Genomic DNA, 22,166 nt, shown 5'->3' on the forward strand with positions numbered 1-22,166 from the left:
AGTCTCATACCAGCTTTAAAAAGCACACTGTAAGATACTATTTCTACAGGAAACTCATTTGTCTGATGAAGAACATTAGAAGTTGAGAAAGTATTGGGAAGATGCAGATTGGAGCCCAGGTTGCGGCAGTAAGGGCATCCGGTGTAAAACAATTGCCAAAACATCTATGCAAGTTTGCTTGGTGTGGCAACCCCTGAAGAAGGGAGCAGCTGAAAGAACAACTGTCAGGAACGGTGGAGATGACGGAGGTGAACCCAGAATGCAGACTCATTTTAAAGAAAGAAAAACTAATTTATTAAACTAAGAAAACGAACAAAAACAAAAAGCTGACGTGGCAGCAAACAGATAAGAACTAAATAAAAATACATAAATGGAACAGAACTCAGAAAACCAGGAACACGGAGCGAAGCAAACAAGAGAGACAAACATCAAACAANAAATGACCAGGTTTTAAAGACTGGGGATAACGAGGTGAGTGGGAACAGGTGGAATGATTGCTGAGTCGGGACAGGTGAAGATGGGCGTGTCTGACAGAGAAGTGAATGACTGGGGGAAAGTGAAAATGAACATGAACATGAGACAAAATCGAAAAGTACAACCAAATAACACAAAAGAAACAAAACAAAAACCAAAGAACTAAAATCAAAATAAAACAAAAACAAAACCCAGAAAAAAGCCAAATCACCACAACAACATTCGTATAGACATGCATCTTATTCGAGAATGGATTACTTCTTTACACCTAAGGCAGAGCTACATAGAATAGTAGACATTAAAATATTACCCATAGCGATCTGATCATGCACCAATGATACTAAAGTGGGACATAGAGCATAGACCAACATCTAAACAATGACTTAATGCAGAAGTCCTTAATGATAAAGACTTCACCTCCTTCATTACAGCAGAGCTTACAGAATACCTTGATATCAACACTACACCTGAAATAAGGCTCCTCAAACTGTGGGATTGTGCCAAGGCATTCATCAGAGCATGAATAATTTCATATAAATTAGCTAAAAAAAGGGCAAAAAGGCTAAACAAAGAGAATTGGAGAACAGAATAAAAGTGTTACAACATAAACAAATGCCATCAACCAATATTCTAAATGAACTAAATGCAACCCAAAGATAATTTAATAGTTTGTTATCCAATCAAATTAAATTAAACTTCACCAACCAAAGATATTATGAATATGGCAATAAGGCAAGCAGATTCTTAGCTTACAGATTAGAAAAACAGCAATCATCAAATATATAGAAATAAAATCAAAAGATACGTTTGTAACAAGAACAGCTAAAATAGATGAATCCTTTGTACCATTTTGATTAAATCCTTGCATAAAAAAGATAACTACTCTGATGATGCCAAGCTCACAGAATTCCTAAAATAAATTAAGTTGATCGAATTAGCTTAGTAGCTAAAGAACTATACTGAACTAAAACATAAACGCATCACTTTCAATTTTGCTCCCATTTTTCATTAGCTGAACTCAAAGACTTTTTTCATGTAGACAATAGGTCTATTTCTCTCAAAAGTTGTTCACAAATTTGTGTAAATCTGTGTTAGTGAGAACTTCTCCTTTGCTGAGATAATCCATCCACCTCACCGGTGTGGCATATCAACATGCTGATTAGACAGCATGATTATTGCACAGGTGTGCCTAGGTCTGTCACAATAACAAATTTTGCTGGACGATTAATTGTCTCAGAAATTATTGCGATAAACGATAATATCGTTTGGAGACCGTTTTAAACTAATGTAATGATAATAACATAATAGTGTAAGTACATCCTCTCAAAGGTTAATAAACTTTAATTTCAAAAGAACACTTAAAACTGGAACTGGAACACAAAATAATCAAAACAACCAAAAACAAAAATAAAATGGACTCTCAGTCTCTGTTAACAAAGAATGCACTTGAATAAAAACTTTTAAAAAAAAGGAAATAAATGGAAATAAAAACTACATTCAACCAAAACAGTACAGAATATTAAGTCAGTAAATTAAACTGCCCTTCTAAAAATAATAATCATTAGTTTTATGTAGAGAAGATGGACAAAACTGCCAGTTTTATAAACAAGAAGTGCAAACAAACAAAAGCACAAATGTGACATACTGGCTGGCAAAGGTTCAGCGGTTCTCCTCGGTCATTTGGTTTGAATCCGAAGTGCTCCCACACCGCTGCTCTTACTTCCAGCTTCAAACCAATTCCATTTAGTTTTTTCCCCCAACATCAAACAGCGTTTCTTTACCTGGCAAACTCCTCACTGGGCTCTGATGCTGCAGAGGAACAAGACGAGGCGCCTCAGGGATGAGTCTAACATTAAAGGAATAAGTATATAGACATACTATTGTATCTTATGTAACCAAAATCAAAACTGCCACTCTTAAAAGGACTTATCTTGCAACATGGTTATTATCAGGATATAAAGTAAATGTGGAAAAATCAGAGACGCTGGATGTCAATGGTAATATTCCAAGAACTATAAAACTCCAGAGTAAATTTAACTGGCCAAAAGTTGCCATAAAATGTCTTAGCATACACATTCCCACATGGCTACAGGATTTGTATGGTGCTAATAATTACAGTAAAATAATTCAATGCGGCAGTAGTGATCTTTAACACTATTTACAAAAAGACTGAGCCCTCTTCTTTGCAGATATGAATTTCAAGAAGTAGTCAGGCCACAATAGAACAGAAACAATGAGGCCAGTTATGAGTCATGCTCATAAATGACCTTATGTTACCCCTCTACCTGCCTGTCATGTTGAAAGTGTCCAAATGAAAATTCTGCCCAGGCTTTATCTTTTTCAGATGCTACCTATTGAAATTCCTAAATCAACTTTTAATAACCTGGACAAGATTATTTCCAAATTAATTTCACACAAAAAGCACCTAGAATTAGACTTAAACCCCTACATAAGACTTTTGAGCAATTGCACTCTAACTTTCACCTTCCTAAAACAGATTTTTACGGATATTTACAACTAAGAACCTACCCAATGAAACAGAGAGTTGGGGAAAACTTATAAAATCTTTATCAATAGAAAGATTTTTACTGGAAAAACAAATGGGAAGTGGAGATAGGAAAATTATAAGAAAGACATGACATATTCAGTCATGAACCAAGATTGATCTTTTTAACATACTACTTACAGCAGCATTGCAATGTATAACCTTTTTGTGGCTGAAACCAGATCCTCCCACATATAATATGTGGATCCAAAAAATTTGTGACATTTATCAAATGGACTAAGTTACATATTGACATCTTCAAAAATCTGTTTTTGAGAAAGGTGGGGGCCCGTTATACCCTTGTTAATTCAGTGAAGCCTGGTGGTTCACATTTCTATGACATACTACATGATGTAAAACCTTCTCTAAAGGCAATATAGATTGTACTATTATGGCTCTTATTATTTCACATTATTTTCATGTATGTGTACATATGCTGTCACAGTGTCCTTGGACTGAGAATTTTTAGTTGTATATCTGTTCATTGTAGACCAAAAGATAAACAACTTTTATATGTTGAAAATTAATAAAGAGTAAGTAAAAAAATAAAAATACTGTAAAATCCTCTCTTGAGCTTTCAGAAATTGTTTAAAAGGCATAATATGTAGACTTAATAATAACAAAAAAATCAATTTACAAAAATTCTCTCTCTAATTAGTTGGGCATTTAACAAATAGAAATATTTTTGGGGAAGTCAAACTGTCCTAAAACAAGAGATTTAGCCTGATTTAAGGTTAGACAATGAGAAAGATTAACAACGTGTATTATAGTTAGATGTACAGTAAGAGCACTTTGCCATATTTGAGTGGTTCAAAAAAGACCAGTAGCAGTACCTGGAAAAGGGAGCGGTAGGCTTCATCCTTTCTCTCATCTTTCAGGTCTCCTACGTTTATTGCTGTTACAACCCACTTTTTTTCTGCTGCAGTGTCCAGTATTACCTGAAGGGTTGACAGACCTACAAACACACACACACACACACAAAATGGATAGTAGTTTGTTACTTTTGTTTTTTTTTTTAAATTTGAGATTGCATTTTTGAAGAACATACTGAGTTAAAGTTCTTAAATATTTTAATATTCCTCGATCCCAAGGCTAAGCATCATGGCAATATATCAACACAGGAGAAGGCCGTTTTCTGAGTAAACCACCTAATATATCCTGTGCTTAAACCCAGCAAAGCTTAGACATAGTTTAACTGCCAAATTTTGTTAAAGGACTACTTGTATCATTAGGCAATCATGTGAAATCACACTTGCTTGACAACAAATATTGACAAAAAAAACATATCACCCACTAAAGAAAGATCATTACAACAAATAAATTACAAACTATAAACATAAAATCTACAGTACTTTTATATTATACAGATGTCCACTGAAAGACTGAAAAGCACAAAAAATATAAATTTACATTTCAAGCCCAAAGTGAAAATTTGAAATGTGATTCACTAATAGACTTTAAGTGTTTTCTAAACTTGTTTAAAAGTATAAGTCGACAGAACTGCAGAGGTCTGATACCTGTTGTTGTTACCATTCCAATAGTCATTTCACATTATTGTTTTCCTGTTTATAGCTTCTTCTGTAATTACTTACTTTTATCCAGTCATGTATCAATATGTTCACCTCGTTCAAGACATTATATTGAAATTATGACTTTTGGTTTTTGTAACTTTTGAAATATTTTCCTTGATTCACAATTCACAGCTCGCAGAAAGAACGAACCCAAGAACATAGGCTGACACCGGGAGGATGAAGAGGAACATAAGCAAAATATTAAAATTCAAAAGGCTGATGTGGCAGCAACAGCTTCCAACCAAAAAAATAATAATAATAAAAAGGGGGAAAGAAAAGAAGGCAGGAGAACAGAATACATGGGCTGCTGATGGGGAGATTGGAGACAGGTGACTAAAACTAGCCAAGAACAGGTGAAGATGGGTGTGGCCAGCTGGTTGTAAAAGCAAATACTAATGGAAGAATGGCACAAAGGAGAACTCAGTGAACTAAACACAAAAGGAAAAATATGACTAAGTAATAGAAACACAACAATATACAAAAACTGTCATAGAAATAAAATGTCCCAGTCTGTGTGTCGCTTCCAGTTTTGCCAGAACTCGCGATAGAAACAAGCAACCAGCTCTATGAAAACAAGCACAAAAAAGCCCAACTGGCAACCCACTATATTGTGTAAAACAGAGGTAATTTTAAAACAGAATAAACATTAATTTATGATAGCATTATACATGAACAACAGCAAAATTATGCTAAACACTTTTGCCATAAAAATGTTAAATAACTAAAAGTATTTGATAAATTATTTGAAAAACTTAAATTCTTTGAAAGAGCACGTATTTCACACTTGCAAAATCTGCAGAATGCCTTTGACACATCTCCCATCTGAGGTCGGATCCATTCTTTAAGTGTGGTCTCTTTCTCCCACTCCTTATTACTTTTTTTCCATATTTTGGCCACTTACTGGAGCTTATTATACCGTGGTCTCGTCCCTCTGGGCTCAGGCTGGCATGAGTGTTTGTTTTGTTTGGGTGTGCGCCTGTTGCCTACCCAACTTGGGCGGGAGCGATAAACAGGAAACAAGGGCATGGAAGGGACAGACTACCTACCACTCATCTTTTGGTTTATTGTGCGGAGACGGGAGATAATCAGTGAGTTTCACTCGGAAAGAAAGTCAAGCCCAGATAAGCAACTTCATGTTCAAAAACAAGCTTAAAAAACAGCAACCCATGACTCACAAGATTTGCAAGCAACTTTAGAAAAAAACAAGCCCAAAGTCGCTTATAATAAGCGGACTTGGAACACTGCTTGCTTCATTTTTAGCTTTTAGCAGCTGCTCTACTCATCTTAGTTTATAGCTACTGTTCTAATAATTTTAGCTTCAGGCCACTGTTATAATAATTTTAGTTTTGTGCCGCTCTTTTTGCTAATTTTAGCTTTTAAATACTCTTTTACCTAATGTTTTGCTGGATTTAGCATTTAGCTACTGTTTTGCTAGATTGGGTCTTAAGCTACTGTTTTTCGCATTTTAGTTTAGCAACTGTTTTGACAATTTTAGCTTTTTGAATAACATTGCAATTCTAGCTTTAGCTACTGTTTTGATAACTACTGGTATGTTTAGTTTAACTTTTCTTGTTTCAGCTTTTGCTACTCTTTTGCTATGTTCAGTTTTTAGCTTTTATTTTGCTGAATTTAGTTTGTGTTCTGCTGATTTTAACTAACAATTTCACTTAGTTTCTTCAGCAAATTTCAGCACAGTCATTCAACACCCAGCATTGTTCTTTAGATTAAAATATGTTTTTTATGATATGAGGTCACACATGCTTGCCTGCAGACTGTTGTTGTGGGCTGAAAACTCCCATGGGACATTTTAACTACAACAATTTTACTGGATTATTGGAGGAAAGTGAGCCTCTCAATGGAAAAGTAAATGCATGTAATGCTTGAATTTGGTTTTGAATTTATTTTCCTCAAAAGCAGTTTAAACACATTTTAAATCTTCTGAAGCAACTTCTACACTATTTTTTTTTTGATTGCAACAAATTTTAGTCATGTTTTTAGATTAGCGCTTTCTAAATGTATTAAACATGCTGCTTTTTTAGAAATAGTGTGCTACAACCTTTAGTAGAAGTACATTGTAAGACCAGTGCTCGAGGTGTCCCGGTACTCTCCAGGACTCAGTACCAGCACTTTGTGGACCATCCCTTTTATAGCATACCGCCACTTCTCATAAACCTGCCGGTTCTCAGCGTCAGTGTCACCAACTGTAAGTGTTGAGAAAGGAGGAAGTGGAAACTTGAGTTTGATTATATGCCCTCCTAAAATTGTGTTGTATCACATTCATGGGGCAAACACCTCATTTGGAGATGTAAACAAAGGTGATCCCTTAAGTGATAATGTTATTAACCAAGAACTGACCAAAGCCACCCTGCTGAGACTGCATATGGAAATATGAACTTTGGCTTCAGCTTTCCTAACACAATCTGGGTGGGAACACTGTTTCCTTGCATGGGTCAGCAGGTTCAGGCCAGACCCATGATCAAAAATTCTGCTGCACACAACTAGGCCTTTCCTACAAGATAAAAATCGTAAATCCTGGGATGAAGCACAACTCGCCCCGCCCATAAGAGATAAAGATTAGAGATAAGGTCTGGCCAAAAAGAAGGGAAAAGGAGGGGAGGAAACACACAAAATGTCTTTGAGTAATTTTTTATTTTTTATGTTTAACTTTATTCTAAACCAATGTCAGAGGGTGACAAAAATTACAAGCACATGCAGAGTAAGGACATTACGGTTACTTCTGGTGCAGATTATGCTCAGTTAGAGTACTTGGATTTTAAGGCACAGTTTGCTTTTTGTCTTTTATTTGTATTATGGGCCAAAATATTTTAGAACTTATAACCTTTACTGCACAGTCTTTTTATTTTTAATAAAGCTTGGCCACAAGTGTACACCTTTAATGAAGACTCTTGTGCTTCTTTTTACATAATTGGTAAGTCATGTCTCCATTTTACTCAGTTTTAGTACTGGTTCTTAACCAAAAATGAAACAAACAAGCTGATCTAACATGAACTGACTAGACTGACTGCCTCTAGACTGCCTCCATCCTGGTTAGTCATCTTATAAGCCTTATAAAGGAGACAGAGGTGGATCAGAGCTCCTTAGAGAAGCTTGGGTCTTGCCTCACACTTGATGGCTCCGGTACATCCACCTGAACTCTGACCCATGCCTGGATGAGCTCTTGCTCTTCATTTAGAATCTGTCTTGTGTCTTTGTATGATGTTTGATCAGTAACACTAAAGAGGGGGACCTCTGGTGGTCACGAATGTTGCAACAGTGTTATTTTGTATCTTTAGTGTTCCTGAAGGACGTTTGGGCTGCATGAAGGAACTAAACAGTCACGATTTTCTAACTCTGCATTATTTGGCCAAGAGAACATTGTAAGTACCTTTATTTTCAGTTGCTGTATAACTTGATACTGTGGTTATCTTGTTGTAAACCTTGTTTCTTGAACAAAAATGAGTTTATATCTTAGTCAATTTGAAAATGTGAACTGTTAGCATCTATATGGGAAGGACTTGAGTTTTTTTGTTGTTGTCATTTTTCTGTATTCGATTTTCATACTTTCCAGACTTTATATTCAGTTCTTTTTTTCATATCCCCGCTGGTTCATTATCTCTGTTTTGTTGCTATTAGTGTTTTCGTCCCATGGTCAGGTCCTGCTCCTTGTGTCCCCCACCTCGTGTTCAGTAAGTTTTTTGTTTAATGCTTCATCAGCTTTTTTTTTTTTTTTTGTAAATAAATAAGTTTTCACTGAGAATAGGAGTATGCATTCTGGGTTCCTTTCACACAACCCTGTAAATGTGTAGATCTAAACTCACATCGGTGACTGCACTATTGGGAGGTGAACATTTTAGGCACATGAAACAAATGTGAATTGTCTAAAAGGCACATCCATTCTCACTGAGAAATACTGTTGGGTCAGAATATTAATTTAGAACAGGAATGCACTCGAAAGAAGAGGAGAAAAAGTCAACAGAGTACATGTGTGTGAATGAGAGGGAGACAGGTGGAACAATGAGGCTACAAGGTCAGAGGTCACAAAGGTGCAGGACTTCAAGGACTTAGGGTCAACTGTCCAGGAAAACAGGGAGTGTGGTAAAGAGGTGAAGAAGAGAGTCCAGGCAGGATGAAGTGGATAGAGAAAAGTTTCAGGAGTGATCTGTGACAAAAAGGTGACAGCAAAGGTCAAAGGAAAAGTTTACAAGACAGTGGTAACACTAGCTATGTTGTGTGGTTTGGAGACCACACAACATACACGTGGCAGAGCTAAAGATGTTGAAGTCTTCCTTGGGGGTAACAAGGATGGATAGGATTAAGAATGAGGTCATCAGAGGTACAGCCCAGGTTGAATGACTGGGAGATAAAGTTAGAGAGGCCAGACAGATGGTTTGGACATGTACAAAGGGGGGACAATGGGTATATTAGATGTTAGAGATGCAGTACAATGAAAAAGACAAAGAGGAGATATATGGATGCAGTTAGAGAGGACATGGAGGTAGCTGAAGTGAGGAGAGAGGTTACGAAAGACAGAGTTAGGTGGAAGAGGATGACTTGCTTGGCAATCCCGTGTAGACCACGGCACATGCTCATAAATAGCTGTTTAAAGTTGTGAGGAATTATGACGCGGCTGGAGGACATTGTCTATGTAAGAATTCAAAGGGAGTGTATCTTTAGGGATCACACAGACCTGCTGGCACATGATAACGCCTGACTTAATAGCCAATTTAGAGTGCCCATGGCCATTCTTTTGGAACTCTGTGCTGAACTGGCCCCAGTGTTACAGAGGAAACTAGAAACAGCCATGCCATGCAAGCCATATGGGACAGCCTCATCTGTATAATGCCAAGATTTATCAAATTCCCCTACATAGTGGCTGAAATGCTCCATCAATGCAAAGCGACTTGTTTCTTGACATCAACTGTTGAAACAGATCCTTCAAGGTCTCCAGCAAGATGTTTCAGATCTTCAATAAGTCTGTTGTTGAGAGTGTCATCTCCTCTGCCATCAGCATCAGAGCCAGGGACCTAAAAAGGCTCAACAACCTGATAAAGAAGGCTGCTTCTGTTCTGGGGATGACTGTGGAACCTCTGGAGATGATGATGCAAAGAAGGATTTTGCATAAAATCAAGGAAATCATGGACAACCCTGACCATCCTCTTCATGAGACCGTCATCGGGAAACAGAGTCTCTTTAGTCAAAGGCTTCTTCAGATTAGCTGTAAAACGGAGGAGATCTTTCCTGCCCACAGCCATCACCATCTATAATAACTCCTTGATTTAACAACATTTATTTTCCCTTTGGGATTAATAAAGTATTTCTGAATTTGAATTGAATTTGAACTATTTAATAAATAAGCCTCTAAGTTTGACCTAGCTCCTGAGCACATCCATGGTTACAGTAATTATGCTATTAGACAAGTGTACAGTTGAAAATGTCTCAGTCTTAGAAATGTGCCACTGGCAGATCTGCGGCCCTGTTTACATAATTTATTTACAACAATAGTGTGTAATTTATGTACAGTAAGTGGTTTCTAATATTATTGGATGAGAAGCGATTGGCAGACATCCTTTAATTAACTCCCACCTTTTTGTCTGACCATTTAACCATTTTGTTACTTCTGAGGGTGTGCCATAGAAAACAATACTTAAAATATAAAAATAACAATTCAAATGTTAATCTACAAACATGACAACTGATTAAAAATATGCTTAATCTTGCAAGTTGACAAAATAACCTTTTTTGAATTAATAAATACCAAAACAAATGGTTGTGAGGTTCAGTATTAAGAAACAATCACACTGGTATAAAAATAATGGAAATCAATTTACCTCTATCGCTGTCGTACAAATAGGCAAACTTTTCCCACTTGTAGTACTCCACTAATGAAACCAGAGGCCCCTTGATGTCTGGCCTCATTTGAAGAACAAACTGATTCATTCCCTCCACTGGAAAAGAAGGAGTGATGAAGGACACATGAAGTGTCTCGCAAAAGGATGTAATGGTGTTGACCGACTTCTTGTCATAGAAGCCAAAAATGGCATAGACGCCTCGAGAGAACTGGGAACAAACTGTGAGAAACAGAAAAAAGAAGTCATAAAAAAGAGAAGAGAAACAAAACAGCCTTTCCACAGATGCATAACACAAAACAGGAAAGCCAGCTCTTCAGGACAAGACTCAGCTGCGCACATACATTTCAAGGATAAGGAACACTCTTTTGAAAACCTAATTTATCATATTTTGGACATAGTTTTGATTTGAAAAAGCTCCTTAGATGAGAAATGAAACCCTCTACAGAATAAAAGTCCAGCTGCTTTGTTTTGTTGAACACTTGGAATTTGCCATGTTATGGATGACCGAAAATCTACACCAATATTATAATGTTATTATAGCATAATATATGATTCATAGTAATTTTTGTCATGGGAGGTGGAGAAGGAGGCGAACCTAGAACGCAGACTCATCATAAAAAACTAATTTATTAACTAAAGAATGAACAAAAACAAAGGCTGACGAGGCAGCAGAAACTAAACCAAAACAAAATCCAAAACGGCAAGGCGAAGCGAAGCGAAGCAAGGTGAGAGACAAGGGACTAGAGACAATAAACTATAGACAATGAACCAGCAGGGTAGTGGAGAAAGTGACTGGGTTTTAAGCACGGCTGACAGAGAAAATCAGTCATATTGCAAAAAACATGGAAAGTGACATCTCATGGATTTTCATGAAACTGGGTGTGTGAATAGTACTTGTCTAGTGTAAATCTTTCCCAAAATATTTTGGCATAATATTAAGTGCTTGCCATGGTATCAGGCCTGGTGTTTTGGGGTCAAATGCGCCGTAAATTCAGCAAGTTAATAAGACCAAAAATGGCACTTTTCAATGCATAGAAAAAATACTATATATACTTTTTAAATATTTTTTAAACACTGTTTTGTGAAGAAACATATCTCTTCTTTGTGTTTTTGAACATCCTGTGCCTTTGGAACAGATATTTTATGAAATACAAATTTTTAAAATAAGGTCCTATTTCGTGCTCTCAAATTAGTTAAAAAACATGCTTCATTAAAAATTAAATTGTCAGAGTTTGGACCTAATTGGGGACTTTATATTCAATAGATATTAAGAAAAATAGTGTATTTTCATATGTGTAAAAAAATTTAATTGACTTTTTTGAAAATGCCCCAATAAAGGGGGCAGAAACTTGAGGATTTGATGCATTCAAGAGTGATTTTTGTCATTGAAACGGTTCAACGGAACATTTACCGATACGTGTTGTCATAACAACAGCGTATGCACCGGGAGTTTCAACCATAGAAAACAACTTTCAATTGACTCGAAGTATTATCGTAAGTGTATTTAGTAATTTATACTGAAATGATTGCTTCATATAGTTGATTTACAACCGTTTTTCATGTAACAGTTATTGTGGTTGCATAAGAACAACTAGAGCTATAATGTGGAATACGTTTTTTCTCCAGACCAGTTGTCATGATGGATTAGAATTTTCTTGTTTCAGAATAAGACTCATTTGGACTAAAGTATCTGTGGACTCGGCACAATGAGCTGCTCATTTGCCGTGATCCCAGGACTTTTCCCACCCATCGAGTGTGGCAGCAGTTCAACAGAATCTGAAAGGCCAATGCCACATATTGGTATTGCCATTGAATTGCAATAACTTTGTTATTTTCTCATGGGTCACTCTATAAATGATATATGATGACAAGATGATGGGTTGATCCTCACATTCTGGAAGATCTTTTCAAAAAAGCCATTTTTACAGTTTCTTCATATTTTACCAATATTGGAATTTGTGCTAATACGGAACTGTTCACAGATTTTCCGTGAGTATGGGTCAATTCAACTTTTTTCCATAAATGTGTAGCTTAGGAATCTATCTTTCATATTTATGCCATCAAAATGGCCTACCTTGGTCCAAACTCTGCCAGTAGAGTCAGGAAAATTGCCATTTTGGGAATTTTCCAAACTTGTAAAATTTGAATAAAAGGTAGTCTTCTAAAACGTGAATAGTGCCTTTACACTTAACGAGTACATATATATGTTACACCTCTTTTGAAAATATAAAGCTTCCAGATTTCAGTGATATGTATCATTAATGTATAAGTCTAGCAAATGTGTCTCTAATTTGCACGTGAAAAGTGCTAAAAATGCAACCGTCTGAGACACCAAAAATGCTGATTTTGGCAATTTTTCTGCCTTGCTTGTTTCCATGGCAACCAAACTATTTTTTTTAAATACTTTGGGATGTGCCATTTTATGCCTTAATAAGCATGTCTGAAAGGTTTCATTAAGATCCGCCAACCTCGACTTTCCACCCTATGACTGATTTTCTCTGCCGGCTCCTCTTAACAGCTGAGCCATAAACTCTCGGCTTTTGACCATTTTCATTCCTCTCTGTAATTCCGGCCACTCTCAGATTCTGTCGCTTCAAACGGCCTTCAAGATCAAGACATTTTTCTTTCTTCAACTTCCCCAGAGAGCCTCTCAACTTTGTCTTCCAGCTCTTGTATTGTGTTGTGTTCGAACTGTCATTAGCAGCATCAGCTAGCTCTGTCAAGGCTTAGTTTTGTGCACCCATTTGGGCAGGGCTCTCAAGTTTTGATCTGAGCTTAGAGTGAGATTTTGAGCTGCTAGAAGTTGTTAGATGACGTCATCACCTAATTTGCATATTTGGTGATATTGATAAGGCTGTAGGAGGAAGGATTATCAATGGTGGTAAGACAAAAGATGAGTAAAAAACACTCAAAATATATTTAGAACTACAAATTAACTTAATGAAATAATTTTATAACTTTATTGCTTTGCCTGATGCCACACTACATAAATTAATTTCTTAGAATATCAAATTGAACCAAAAGACAGTTTTGTGTCGTGGAATTGCAAGCTCTACATTCAACCCTCCTCAAGAGCGCCACTGTGGACAGGATGGAGCAGGTCTCCTCTCTGCTGTGAGATTGACAGCTGTCAGTGCTTGGGGAAGTGGGCGGGGCTTACGGCACACTGCAGAATGAGTGCTTTCTCACATTTAGCCGCCAAAGTCACTAGATTTGTCGCTTTAAAAAAATGCTAGAGGGATCTGAAAACTCCCTAAATATAGCGTTAAAATGACAAAAAGGCTGCGTGTGTGTGTGTGGGGGGTTTTTGCGTGAGAAGTACAAAGTGTGGCATGTGTGCGTGTGCACTTCACAAAATGCGTGTGACTTGAGAGCCCTGCATTTGGGTAATCAGCGCCGATTTTAATGTGTCATTTTCAGGTCTTAGCACAGCTACCTCCCCTCTTAAAGTGCACTTTACCTCTGAGATCTCTGCTTCGCTTTTGTTGCAAATGTCCCACTTCATGCACGGTAGCTCTGCGTGAAGCGATGCTATAGCCTTTAGCACATCGTTGCTATGCTCCGCCTGGGGGCTCTCATCGGCTCTCATCTTCGTAGCTGAGTCCGAGGCTTCATACAGGCCTGTCACCTCGTCAAGGTCATGTTTTGCATTAGCTTTTCTCTGCATTTTCAATGTCTGTTCTCGTATAAAAGTTCTCAAACTGCTCCTGGATAAATTTCCCAAAGTTTCGTTTGTATGGTTTTGTTGAAATGGAGTTTTAAACTGAAAATTTGCAAGAGCTACTAGATAGTGTGTCCTACTCGCTCATCGCTAGACAGCTCCCCCTCTTTTTTTTAATATGATTTAAAACATTCTTTTTCACCATTTAACTTTATTTGTGTCAAGTTTGGCAGAGCCAGAGGCAAACCCAGAAAGCAGACTCATACTTGGAACTAAAGAAAAAGTAATTTATTAAAACAAAAACAAAAGCTGACGGAGCAGCAAAACAAAAACATAAACTAATTCCAGAAACACGGGTGGACACAGGACAAGAACAAATGAACAATGATCCGACGGAGTGGTGGAGGAAATGGCCGGGTTTTTAACACAGAGGATAATGAGGTAAGTAGGAACAGGTGAATGGTAATAATTGCTGACAGGTGGAGATGGGCGTGGCAGGTAAACAGATGACAAAGCTGGGGAGATGTAGATGAAAACAAACACAGACACAAGAGACAAAGGCAGAAAGAACACGAACCAAACTAACGATAACTGAATAAAATAAACAATAAACACCAACTGAAACATAAAGACAACAAACTGAAAACCAAAAACCAAAACTACGACAATTTTTGGAAGTATTGTAGAAGTTTTGTTGCTTTTAATCAAAATAAAATGAAAAAAACAAAAATTCCAAGTTGCAAGGCAACAAAATAGAAATACAATGACAGATGAATGCTGTTAAATACATTGTATATATTGTATGTAAAGATGATAGATAGATAGATAGATAGATAGATAGATAGATAGATAGATAGATAGATAGATAGATAGATAGATAGATAGATAGATAGATAGATAGATAGATAGATAGATAGATAGATAGATAGATAGATAGATAGATAGATAGATAGATAGATAGATAGATATGGGGATGAAAAAAACTAATTGTCATTTTAACAATAAAATGTTAGATTAAATTTTTTTTCTTAATTTACAATAACATAAAAAACAATACTTACAGCAATTAGTAACAGCAAAGCTGTTGGCCACCTCCAGGTTGTCTATATGTGGAGTCAGCCTGAAATCTGTCATTCCAAACTGAACCATGCCAACTCTGAATGCACTGTACTCCTGATCAGCACCCCTGGGAAATAAACCACCTGAGATAAACACAGAAAGAGAAGACAGACAGGATCATAAGAATACCACCAAAATGGGGAAGAAACAGTTTATATTTAAAATGGCAAAAACGTAGTTAATTTTTTAAATCTTTGTAAACCAGACATTAGTGAGCACAAGCCAGTGTATCTCTCATGCTGGTCCCAAGCCCGGGTAAATGGTGAGGGTTGTGTCAGGAAAGGCATCTGGCGTAAAACACTTTTACCATAACTAACATGCAAATTCATCCAAGCGACACCAAGTGTGATGGGAAGATGGAAAGAGTACTTTGAGAAGCTAATGAATGAAGAGGAAAAGAAGAATAGAGGTCATACAGAAACCAGGAAGTAGGAAAGATTAGTGAGGATGAAGTTTGTAAAGCTTTGAAGAGGATGAAGAATGGGAAGGCAGTTGATGACATACCAGTGGTGGTATGGAAATGTCTAGGAGAATTGGCAGTGAGATTTTTGACTTGATTATTTAATGGCATTTTTGAAATTGAAAAAAATGCATGAGGGATGGAGAAGTGTACTGATGCCCATTTTTAGGAACACTGTACAGATTTGTAACAACTACAGGGTAATTAAGTTAATAAGCCACACGATAAAGATGTGAGAAAAGGTTGTGGAAGCTAGACTCGGACAAATGGAGACCGTGAGTAGCAGTACTGTTTTATGCCAAGAAACAGCCCCACAGATACCATCTTTGCTTTGAAGATGCTGATGGAAATGTATATAAGAGTCAGAAAGAACTTCATTGCGTTTTTGTGGCTTTACAAAAAAGCATATGACAGAGTGCCAAGGAATGAGCTGTGGTGTTGTATGAGGACATCTGGAGTGGCAGCAAAAACTGGTACACGACATGTATAAGGACAGCAGGACAGTGGTAAGGACAGCAGGACAGTGGTGAGGACAGCAGGACAGTGGTGAGGACAGCAGGACATGTCTGATGACAGCAGGACAGTGGTGAGGACAGCAGGACAGTGGTGAGGTGTCCTGTAGGAGTAACAGATAGCTTTAATGTGGAGGTGGGACAGCATCAAGGATCCTCTCTGAGCCCCTTCTTGTTTGCTCTGGTGATGGACAGACTAACAGATGAGGTCAGGCAGGAATATGATGTTTTCAGATGGCATTGTAATCTGTGATGAGAACAGGGACCAGGTGGAAGAGAACTTGGAGACGTGGAGGTATGTACTTGAAAGGCAAGGAATGAAAGTCAGCCATAGCAAGACAGAGCATATGTATGTAAATGGGAGGGAGGCAGGTTAAACAGTGAGGTCACAAAGGTGCAGGACTTCAAGTACTTAGAGTCAACTGTCCAGGAAAATGGGGATCACAGGTTGAATGACTGGGAGAGGAATGAGTAGGGCTAGACTGAGATGGTTTGGACATGTGCAGAGGAATGGCATAGGGTATATTGGTAGAAGGTTTTTAGAAATACAGCAGCCAAGAAAAAAATAAAGTGGAAGGTCAAAGGAGATATGTGGATGAAGTTAGAGAAGGCACAGAAATAAATGGAGGGAGGACAGAGGATTGATTAGACAGAGTTAGATGGAAAAGGACGATTTGTGGTGACCTCTGAAAATGGAACAGCCAAAAGAAAAAACAGGAAAAAGATTTCTTTAAATCTTAGTACTTTTTGAGTGTCACCTTAAAAGAGGAACAACCAGTCAGAGCAACTTGGGCTTAATGTAACAACAGCTGACAACATAAATTAACAATAAAGACATGAAAATACAGTCATATTCTGAAAATGGGCTTATCTGTCACTCTTCTCAGGTCAGAGTGATACATCTAAATTACAGTTGTGGATTTTTTTTTTTAATCAGAAGAACTTAACTGATGTGACTGGAGCCAAAAAAGCTCCACTTTTGTCTCATATGTCCCAGAAAATTCTGCCAGTTGAGCTGTTGCATGTGTTTTTTGTGTTTTTCTGTCAACATTGGAGCCTCCCTGTGACCGACTTGTGACCTGTCCAGGTTGTACCCCATGTCTCACACAGTGACTCCTGGAGATAGGCTCAAAAAGGAGAAGCAGATAAAGAAAATTAATGGATGGATTCATAGCGGAGCCTCCTGGGTCTTCTTCTATGGAGCCCATTATGATTCAAAATATGACAGATGGTGCAATCAGAAAGTGAGTTTGGAGTTAGAGTATATACACACCTTGTAGTTCAGCTTAAATGGCTTTGGATGGTTCCTTAGCTCTTTTTCTACCATCCTCACTATCTGTCTGATCAAATACGGATTGCATTTCCTCTTGCGTCCACATCCTGGGAGGTTGGCTATCGTCCTATGAACCTAATATTTTTAATAATATTGGCAGCTATGAACAGACAAACATGTGCAAGTGTAAAAAAACAAAAGCACAAATGTTTGAATCCGAAGTGCTCCCACACCGCTGCTGTTACTTCCAGCTTCAAACCAGTTCCATTTAGTTTTTCCCCCAATATCAAATAGCATTTCTTTAGCTGGGTAACCGCTCAGGAGGCTCTAATGCTGCAGAGGAACAAGATGATGCGCCTTGGCTGGCTACGTGCCGCGATAATGAGAGAGGGAGGGGTCAGTAATAAGCAACGGAGCTGAGCCTTTTAAAATCCAGTGTCTTCAGTAGAAAGAGAGTGAGAGACAAAGAAATGATTAAGCCGGTAAATGAAAACTACCAACCTCATTTTAATTTATCCTGTGACATGTTTGTTCCCTTTAAACAGTGAATGGATGATGAAAAACTTGAAGACAGCTATGGTACTAATTAACGTCAAAAAGTTACCGTATTTTCCGCACTATACGGCGCACTAGATTATAAGATGCACTGTCAATGAATGGTCCATTTTCAAATTTTTGTCATATATAAGGCACACCGGACTATAAGGCGCATTAAGCAAAACAAAACAACCCCATCTTTTCGGAGAATACTGCACTGACGTAAGCGTCAAGTATAAATGCCTCCACAGCTCGCTCAGGTCCACACGCAAAGCGCAGAGCCCTGCGCGACACTACAAAGAGCGACTGTAACTGAGCCTTAATGCTGCAAGCAGTGTGGCTTTGTAGTTTACCAAAGTCGTACTAAAACATAACATATATAAGGTATGCCGGATTATAAGGCGCACTGTCGTTTTTGAGAAAATTGAAGGCTTTTAAGTGTGATTTATAGTCTTGAAAATGCAGTAGTTTGAAACATAATGTAAAGATTAATAGTCTCTTTAAGGGTACCAACAAATCTGTTCATACTATTATAGCATGTCTTTGTAAAATAAACAACAAATAATTTCTTTTCACATTTTTGGTGTTCTTTGTATACTCTATTACATACTAAATGGACTGTACTTATATAGCACCTTTCTAGCCAACCAGGCTACTTAAAGCACTTTACAACACAATCTGCCCTCTTTTACCAATACACACAGCACTCTACTACATCTGTACAAAGCTAATATGAATAAGTCATTCTATACAGTCTAATCAGTTCTTTAAACTCCATTCATACAGTGATGGGGCACACATAGGAGGTAATGGAGAGGTTCAGTGTCTTGCTGATGGACACTTTGACATGTGACTGCTGCCAGAAATTGAATCTCCAACTTGCTCATTGGAGGTATGACTGCTCTAACCACTGATCCACAGCCACCCTAATAAAGACATGCTGACATATAGTAGACAATTGCTTTTAACTGAATCACTTGAGAAATAGTTTCAGTAAGCTGTAAGGGGATCAACAAACTTATCTGTGTCTGTAGTCCATGGCTGATATGCCACTAAAAATAGAGTGCAAACTCTGGTAGAACGATTTGTTAGCCAGCATGTAATTGATGTGGAGCTACAATTGCAGGGCAGAACAGAAGGCGAAGTACAGCAAAATGCAGCATGCTGGAACAGAGATGACAAAAATAAAATAAACAGACACTAAAAATGGGGCTTATAATATAAAGATGGGCATTTCAAGCAAAAATATGCTTGATATTATTGTGTTGGTTATCATTTTAACATTTTTCCAAAATCCAACCATCCAGCCATTCATCTTCCACACTGAAGTATCCTCCAAGTGGGACATGCCCAAACAAACCTCCAGAGGGAGGCTGCCCAGAAACCAAAACACTCACACCTCATTTTTCAAAAGTGTTATTTTCTATTTTCACATAATTACTGTGCCTTAAAGAAAATCTGACTTTTGATTTATATACTTGTATTCTTGAATTTACATTTATTACCCTAGATAAGATTAGTCAGTTTTGTTAAATGCTGATAATGAAAGCAAAACTGACACAGTAAAATTCTGTATCGTATTCCTATAAAATCTATCCATTTTTTTTACCAACTTTTTTTTTCCAGGTCTCAGGGGAGCTGGTGTCTATCTACAGCAATCACTGTGCGAGAGGCAAGATACACCCTGAGCAGGTTGTAAATCTATTACAGGGCCACATGGAGACAAATGAGACAAACAACCATTCACAATCTTTCTTACACCTAGAGAATTTAGTTACTAACATGCATGTTTTTGATCTGTGGGAGGAAACTGGAGCACCAGGAGAAAACCCATGCGTGGATAAAAAGAACATGCTCCAAATAGAAAGATCCAAGGCCAGCAGGTGAACCTGGGACCTTCTCACTGTAAAGCAACGGCTCTAAACACTCCACCCCCACACCCCATGCCACCCCCATTCTTATTAAATGATCTACATAATAAAAAATCAAAAATGTTCTACAGTATATCTCAACTCAGCTGCAGTAGTTGTAGTAGAAGTGGCAGAATGAGGTCATATTTTCTGCCCTGAGCTGGGAAGCGGAAGCTTAGAACATGTAAGAAAACTATAGCTGCCTGCACTGAACTAAAATCATTTGCTTCTGTGTCTGACTAGTTCTAACTAGCACAATGAACTCTTTTCAAAAACAAAGTCACTGTCATTATCACACTACTCTATAACTTGGGAGGAAAGACTATAACTTTCACTTAGAGGTGTGCCATATCGTCTGAATTATGGTAATAGCAGCAGATTTTTTGACACCGGTGGAAAAAAAAAATTGCATATATGATGATGTAATTTAACAGAGCCTGATCTGTGCAGTGCAAGAAGCTACGTCAGTGTTTCTCAACCTTTTTTGGGCCAGCACCCCCCTTTCCATTATCCAGGCCTTGTTTTTTGTCTGTTTACATGAATAAATCTTTTTTTATTCATGGACTTATAAAATATAATACCTGATCTTGGGTATGGCCTGTCAGAACATCTCTGTGGGTCATTCTCGACCATGAACTGCTTCAATGAGTCAATGAGTCCCCCACTTCCTGTGGTGAAGACCATTCAGATGGATCTGAGTAAGGTCTTGCCCCAACCCTCTTCTCTGCACCTCTCTGTTCCTCTCCCTCATTATCATCATCATCATCATCATCATCTTCACCTCTCTTGTCCACCTTCTCCTCTGTGGTGTTGGTCTTGCCATGTCTGCCTGCACTAATTTTCCCAAACTGACACAGTGGTGGTCAGCAGAAATTCAAACCCTCCTGGGCATCTAGGTTTTTGTGGCCTCACAGCTGAATTATTCCTACCTGATGTCATCTCTGCTCTCCTCTACAGCAGCTGATCACTGACCTCATGTCTGTCTCCTTCATTCCTTCTCTGTGTTCTTCTCTAAGTCACATGGTCAAACAAGTATTATTTAATAGCTTTAAATAAATTATACATCTTGCTAATGCACTTTTTTAATATAAACAATATTTAAAAATAAATCTTTTAGTATTAAGTGGCTGTTTCTACACTTCCAGCTCATATTGGACCAACCTGTCTCCTTCCTGTCTGACCTGATTCTTTCTCTCCATCCTCTCAGCTGAATAACATGAACTTTGTGTTCAGGAGGTTTAAAAACTACAGCAGTCAAACCACATATAAAAACATGAAATCTTAATTTCAAATGATATCCTTCAGGGTTTCCCCAAGAAAAGAGGCTAAGCCTGGTGGTAGGTGGCCGTTCGCCTGCTGACCGTGATTTAGTAAAAAAATAAAAATGATTAAAGTTGACAGGAAAGTTGAAAATACGGCTATTTATTATCTGATATTGTAAGATATTTGTGCCAAATATTTATACAGCTACAGTTTTACAAAAACGCATTTTTGAAATACTTTTTAAAACAAAAATACATTAAAATAAATACAAATTGATTGCACCTAATTTAAATCCTAATTTAAGTCACATTTACAAATAAATTAAATGAACATAAATGAAAAAGTGCAAACAAAGCACCAACACACGTCTCACTTCCAGGCCAATGAATAACAACAGAGAACTCTGGCAAACAGACAGATGCTGTACTGTGCTGTGCTTTTTGTGGCACAGGCTGCATGTTGGATCACTGCATGGAACAACAAAACATATCTAATGCTGAATTTAATAGCATCATTTTACTGGTAAACAAGGATAATATTTTCACTAAGCACAGAACACACTTACTATATTTAGTCTTGTAAAGCCACCTGCTGAACTTTAGCTCAACTAACCAGTTTTGGTTAAACCCGCTCGTTCCATGTTTATTGCTGTGGCTCTGACAACATGCTAACTCCAGGTAGCTGAAGGAGGCTCGGCCTCAGGGCTCATTAGAGTCCTGCAGGGCTCCGTGAACAGCAGCCGGACCTGAGCGCGGTGGAGGCGTTTATACTAAGCGCTTACGTCGGTGCAGTATTCTCCAAACAGACAGGGGGCAGTACGCTACGTAACCAGTGGAAATACGGTAAAAAGAGAGCAGATGTTGTCACATCAAATATGGCTGCAGGTATTCAGGAGGAAGAGCTGTTGTGTTTCTGGCTGTGATACAGAGAGGATGTTTAAACTTAAAGCATTCAGTCTGACTTTCATTGATTTATTTGCTTTAGTTGTGATT

At 37.8% G+C, this 22,166-nt stretch overlaps 1 protein-coding gene across 5 annotated transcripts in view; it reads right to left on the reverse strand.

Annotated features, from left to right (window-relative positions):
- Window positions 1–22,166, reverse strand: part of LOC108246920 (glutamate receptor 2-like) — a 130,839-nt gene that overhangs the window by 97,598 nt on the left and 11,075 nt on the right. For all 5 annotated transcript variants that reach the window (XR_005233289.1, XM_037976081.1, XM_037976082.1 and 2 more), the window contains exons 2-4: window positions 15,162–15,302; window positions 10,419–10,658; window positions 3,853–3,974 (exon numbers count right to left, since the gene is read on the reverse strand). Coding sequence is in view for 4 of the 5 variants with exons in the window: in XM_037976081.1 (XP_037832009.1) it covers window positions 3,853–3,974; window positions 10,419–10,658; window positions 15,162–15,302 (503 nt within the window). In the remaining variant the exon portion in view is untranslated. The remainder of the gene's footprint in view (window positions 1–3,852; window positions 3,975–10,418; window positions 10,659–15,161; window positions 15,303–22,166) is intronic.

Source organism: Kryptolebias marmoratus, linkage group LG6, assembly GCF_001649575.2.
Source record: "Kryptolebias marmoratus isolate JLee-2015 linkage group LG6, ASM164957v2, whole genome shotgun sequence".
Classification (NCBI taxonomy): Eukaryota; Metazoa; Chordata; class Actinopteri; order Cyprinodontiformes; family Rivulidae; genus Kryptolebias; species Kryptolebias marmoratus.